The 6,000-nt window shown below is 42.9% G+C and overlaps 1 protein-coding gene across 1 annotated transcript in view; it reads left to right on the top strand.

Annotated features, from left to right (window-relative positions):
* Positions 1-3,394: 3,394 nt before the first annotated feature.
* The window catches only part of PLA2R1 (phospholipase A2 receptor 1), a 47,883-nt gene continuing 45,277 nt past the window's right edge, over positions 3,395-6,000 (top strand). Inside the window, exons 1-2 of the mRNA XM_033165759.1 lie at positions 3,395-3,772; positions 5,657-5,830. Of these exons, the coding sequence (XP_033021650.1) occupies positions 3,490-3,772; positions 5,657-5,830 (457 nt within the window). The 5' untranslated portion in view covers positions 3,395-3,489. The remainder of the gene's footprint in view (positions 3,773-5,656; positions 5,831-6,000) is intronic.

Below are 6,000 nucleotides of genomic sequence, written 5' to 3'. Positions count from 1 at the left end.
ACGCAGCAATCTCCGCATATGGGTCTTCCTGCCCAGCGCTCACAACAGAACCTCACAGCTGGAATTTCGCCGGAGATGGTTGTGGGGCAGGATTGTTGCTCAGATGCTTGTATTCCTCCCTGGGCTAGCTTTGCAAATGACAAGCTGCTAAGCCTACGATCCATCACGTCACCAGCCCATAGCTGTCAACTTTCCCCCTTTTTTTAAAGGGAAATTCCCTTATTCCAAATAGGATTCCTCGCAAGAAAAGGGAAAGTTTGACAGCTGTGCACCAGCCCGTCGCTGCAGTAGCCTACTGTATGCGGGTTGAATGAGCAAACTCGCGTTGCTACTTGCATGCCAAACTTTTGCGCGCGCCAGCAACGCCAGAGCAGCAATGAACTGTGGCGCGGAAACGTCCGAGTGCAACCTCCCCACAACCCAACCAGGAGGAGTACGTCGTCTGGAAAACACCGCCAACCAGAGTAGCCTGTCCCCCATTTTTCTAGCTACTTCTGCCATCATAAAGGTGGTTTATTTATTTAGCGCCCCCGCAGGGCCTGCCTGTTTCTTTCTGCCGTGGTCACGGACTGGTTCCTTGACATCCGCCTCCCAGGGAGGAACTTGCAGCAACAAGAGAGGAGAAATTGCGGAGTTTTTTTCTGCCTCGGGCGGAAAGGGCGGGAAGCGCCTCCCGTCCTGCTCAGCTCAGCCCCACAGAAGCAGCTGCTCTCCCTCCCCTCGCCTCCCATTCATGCTCTCCCGGACGGGGGGGGGGGGCTGTCCTTCTCCTGCCAACTCCGCGGGAAGGTTTTCCCCTCTCTTAAAACGCGGCGGAAATGTCTCCTGCCAAGTCCATGCTGCAGCTCCTGTGGGCTTGCTCCATGCTGATAGTTCGCTCAAGCTTGGCTGAAGAGGAGCTCGCCGTTTTGACGCGCGACCAAGTGCCCTACTTTTGGAGTAAGTCAGCTGGACGGAGCGGCCGGGTTTTTGTTGGGAAAGTGCAGTTGCCTTGGACGGCGCTGAATGGAAAGCGGCGGCTCTTTTCTGCGCGTCTCCTTTCTTTCTCTCTCTCTCTCTCTCTCTCTCCTCTCCTCTCCTCTCCTCTCCTCTCCTCTCCCCTTTAATTCCCTTCCAGCTCACAGTGAGTCAGCCGTCAAGTTCCCCTGGCGTTAATCTTCCAGTCCAGGGGGGCCACTGCATGCTTGGCATCTTGCTTAAGTGGCACTGTCACTCCAAATAACTTGGGTTGCACTGCAGCCCAATCTAGAAGTAAACCTACTGAATTCGACAGGGCTTTCTTCTGAGTAGGAATGGCTAGGATTGCGCTGTTTGCCTGCAATTCTAAACAGGCTTAGGACTCCTCCAAGCAACATTAATTCATCCTGACTTGTTAGTGCACTGATTATTAGAGTAGGCCTATATCTAGTTTCCAGTGAGCATTGAGTCCGATTTGTTTGTGGGGTGACTGAAGAACCTGCCCCGCTAATCATTTGTTAAACCCACACTTTTCAATGCATTTCCCCACATCACTTTCCTAAACGCAAAAAGTTCTCTGTCTTTTTAAGTGGGTTTGCTGTGTTTAGGAAAGGTAAAGGTAAAGGACCCCTGACAGTTAAGTCCAGTTGTGAACGACTCTGGGGTTGCGGTGCTCATCTCGCTTTACTGGCTGAGGGAGCCAATGTTTGTCCGCAGACAGTTTTTCCAGGTCATGTGGCAAGCAGGACGAAGCCGCTTCTGGCAAAACCAGAGCAGCGCACGGAAACACCATTTACCTTCCTGCCGGAGCGGTACATATTTATCAACTAGCACTTTGACATGCTTTCGAACTGCTAGGTTGGCAGGAGCTGGGATCGAGCAACAGGAGCTCACCCTGTCGTGGGGATTCAAACCGCCGACCTACCAGTCGGCAAACCCTAGGCTCTGTGGTTTAGACCACAGCGCCACATTACTTTAATCGCACAAATCCAAAGTTCTGATGTGTGTTTGAATCCCTCCTGCAAAATAGTGATAGCCTCCTGCAAAATAGTGATAGGCTCCCTTGGCCTGTAAAGCGAGGTGAGGGCCGCAACCCCAGAGTCGTTCGCGACTGGACTTAACTGTCAGAGGTCCTTTACCTTTACCTTTTAGATTTTTACACTTGTGTAGTGGTTCTTAGGCTTTGTAAATTGCTTGGAAGATTATTTTTGCATTAAGTGTTATGATAATAATAATAAGAAAGCCTCTATAGAACTGATTTCAGAATAAGCAAGCTTAGGAATGCATAGTATGGGTGATTCCAGACTGGTGTGGTTTTCAGGTTGGATCCAATCATATACTGTCAAAGTTAGGTTGTGCAGTTAAAATTGATTGGGAGGCCTTTTGCAACAAACCTGCTTCCTTAAAAGGTCAGACTTTCTGCAATAAGGAAAGTTACAGAAAAATGCAGTGGAAAGTGTGGGATAGCACTTGCTTTGATGCACTGTCATCTGACCTCCCTGCAAACAAAACAGGATGAATATTCAACAAACAGGTCAAATAGAAGCACCCTTAGCCATTCACTAGAGGGCTTCACTAATCAATCATTTCATTATGTGTTTTATGCAATGTTTTTAGCTTACGGAGAGCTAGTAATCCTAACATTTCCCCCTCAGGTAAAATGTCTGTTGCGAGGAAGTAGCATTTTCCTTGTCTTGTTCTGAGACAGAGGAGGACAGCGTAGCCGAGATATGCCACACTTTCACTTTAGCGGGCATTCAAGTTCTGACAGATATGTGCACTCTCGTTGCACAAGAATCATAGGTGCCTATTGGCTAGCACCTGTGTCATTGTAGTGGTAAGGACTTGCGTACTTCCCCAACACATCTTTAACAACTGGAACACCTTTTTTAAAGTTTTAAATTTTAAAGTTATATTTCTGAGGTGACTGCTGTAGCAGGAGCACTTGCCTAGATTTTTTAAAATGCTATAAATTGTACAAATATTGACAAGCATGATTCTTCTCCTGTGGCAGGAAACATAGTCTTGGAGGTTGGGACACTCCTCCTGGAATATTGAGGTAATAAATGTATTACATAGTTTACTTTGCAGTACTTAATAATAAATTCATTAATAACCATGACTATCAATTTGCAGGAAAATTAATTAATTTGATTTTCAAATTAATGGGTAACCAGATTCAAACCCAAGGTTATCTGAAAACTCAGTAGGCTTTGAAAAGCTATTCCTGGGCAAGTTTGGTTGTAAGTTTGAATCAGTAAAGGATTTTCATGCATTCATTCAATCTATATATAGTTAACTGGGAGTAAGACCCATTGTGATGCTTACTACTGAGTAGACATGCATTGGATTCCACTGTGAATGTCTTATTGCTATTATTGATAATAATCCAGTCATTGTAATGAACTGAAATGGACCTTTTTTGTTCTAGAAAAAGGAATATTTATTATCCAAAGTGACTCCCTCAACACATGTGTTAAAGCTGAGACATCGAAGCTCATCCTTGAAGACTGCACTCAGCTTTCAAAATACATGTTATGGAAATGGGGTTCTAAACAGCATCTTTTCAACATCGGCCGAAGCACTTGTCTAGGACTCAATATCAGCAACCAAGAGCAGCCATTGCTCATGGCTGAATGCAATTCAGCTCAGCATTCACTGTGGTGGAGCTGCCTTGGAAACGGGTTGATTGGTGCATCGCAGTACAAATTAGCACTTGAGAGTGGCAAATTTGTTGTGGCAAAAAGAAATTCAACATATGGATGGAAACAGTTCCTGTCTCTTGATGGGGATCTTTGTGAACATGCATTCAAAGGTAAAATAAATATTTGCTTTCTTTTCCATGTTTCCATTAATATTGCTGCTGGAGCTGTTGTCATGACGTACACCATATCATGAGTGGTTCCGTTTTGGGTTATATGGCAAAAATTTAAACTTTCACTACTGTAGCTGTCTATACAATGTTGATAAGGATGCAATTTTTAACCATTGGGTAACTCCATTAAAATATCAGTTTACAGACCAATTTTTCATTCCCCTATTGTTTATTAAAGCTGTATATCATTTAAAGATAAGTTTCATTATATGACAACAGTTTTTTTCAAAACGGCATTTTACAAGTAACTAAAACAAACAGAAACAGGATCCAATCACATGGGTTAAGGACAGCCATTGTTGTGTCTGGCTTGCAAGCAAACACACACACCTTGAGCCAACTATTCCCACATTATGTGGAGAAGCACTCCAAAGACCATTTCTTGTGTGTTATGCGTGCCATGAGTTTGATCTGCCACAAAGGGCTTCGATCTCTCTCTAGGCTATCAGTGTGATACCTTTCTCAAATATTAATTCATTTCAAAAAAGCAGCTTTGCTCTAAAAGTATTGTTTAGCTTGCTAATTTCAAAGCACTCCCCACAGTCACCAGTTTCTATGTGCTTATGCTCCTAATTCTCAATCTATTTCACATGGCTAAGCCCAACAATTACTGGGCTTACGTGATACTTGTTCCAGTCGTGCTCCTGTGTGAAGCCTGCAATTCTTCATTCACAATTACAAACCTATTTACGAATCAATAATCTGCACAGTTTTGTGCTCAATATACACCACGTGTTCTGGTGTTGCAGAAAGACCACCTGTGAGTCTAAGTTTTACAATAAATATATACTGCTTGTCTTGGGGCGCAGCCATTAGCTATTTGCAATGCATTATAACTAGGTGAATGGCCGAATAAAAATACTGTAATATCATGGCTCAGTGGTGGAGCATTTGGTTTGTGTGCATAAGCTCTTCAGTTCTCCAGGTAGGGCTTGGGTTAGACCCCTGTCTGAAACCTTAGAGAGGTATTGCTGGTCAATGTAGACAATACTTATGGTCTGAGTCTGTGTAAGGCTGCCTCCTATGTTCTGTTGCAAATCAAGTTGTTACTATCAAGATGTAATCCATACCAAAAGTTTGAGGATGGAGGGGAGAAGTATAAATTTGATAGGGAAATAATGCAAATGTTTGGCCCTTATTTTTTAATGTTAAAATACATTAAATTTGGAGGCTGTGTGAATTTACACTGGTATAAGTACTGTACATGACATCCTGACACAAGGGCATCATTTGGATTTGATGGTTTGTGGAGCAATTTCTAATCCTTAGTTATCCTATGGTGGTTGTAGTAATGCGTTTTAAAAGGCCAAGTCTACTGCTACCAAATAAAAACATGAGTGGATGTCCTGGTTTAGTAAGCTAACTCTGGCATTCTTTGTCCATGACACGTACATAATAATTGTTCTGCAATTGTGTCTTGCTGCTATTAAAAATTAAAAACCATGAAACTAAAATAATGACAGCTGTTGAAAATCTTTTCTGATTGTAAATGGATGCATTTTTGAAGCAGTTCATTGTCACCTCTGCTATTCTACTACATTATAATATCAAGAAGAATGGAAAAACAAATATAGTTGCTGTAACTCACAGCCTTGGTGACATTCACAGCCTTGCATTGACATTTGATCCTAATCCCAAATGCATGCATTTATTCTGAAGTACTGCTGATTTCAAAGGAACTTCCTTTCATGTAAGTGTGATTAGTATTCCAAATCAAAGGACCGTTGTGATACCAGATTTGGGGGAGTACAAATTAGAGGGTTTCCTATTGTTTTCTATATTCTTTTTCTAAGTGATTTATCCTCAGTATTTTGTTTCATGCAGAGACATATACCCTGTTGGGAAATTCTCATGGTTCGCCTTGTGTTTTTCCATTTAAATACAACAATCAATGGCACTATGAGTGCATCAGAGATTCCAGAGAAGATGGCTATCCCTGGTGTGCCACAACAAGTCAGTATGAGCAAGATGAAAAATGGGGACTTTGCCCAAATTCTGGTATGTGCTTGTGTTCTTCAACAGTTAATGAATAACAAGATAGACATGCCTTACATGCTGCATTCAGCATGTCCCTTACCTTATAGCAGAGATCACCGACTTGGTGCCTTCCAGATCTTTTTGGACTCCAGTTCCTATTGTTCACGACCAATGGCTTTGTTGGCTAGGAT

This window comes from Lacerta agilis, chromosome 1 (genome assembly GCF_009819535.1).
Source record: "Lacerta agilis isolate rLacAgi1 chromosome 1, rLacAgi1.pri, whole genome shotgun sequence".
In the NCBI taxonomy this organism is placed as follows: domain Eukaryota; kingdom Metazoa; phylum Chordata; class Lepidosauria; order Squamata; family Lacertidae; genus Lacerta; species Lacerta agilis.
This window is presented reverse-complemented; position numbering and strand designations above follow the sequence as displayed.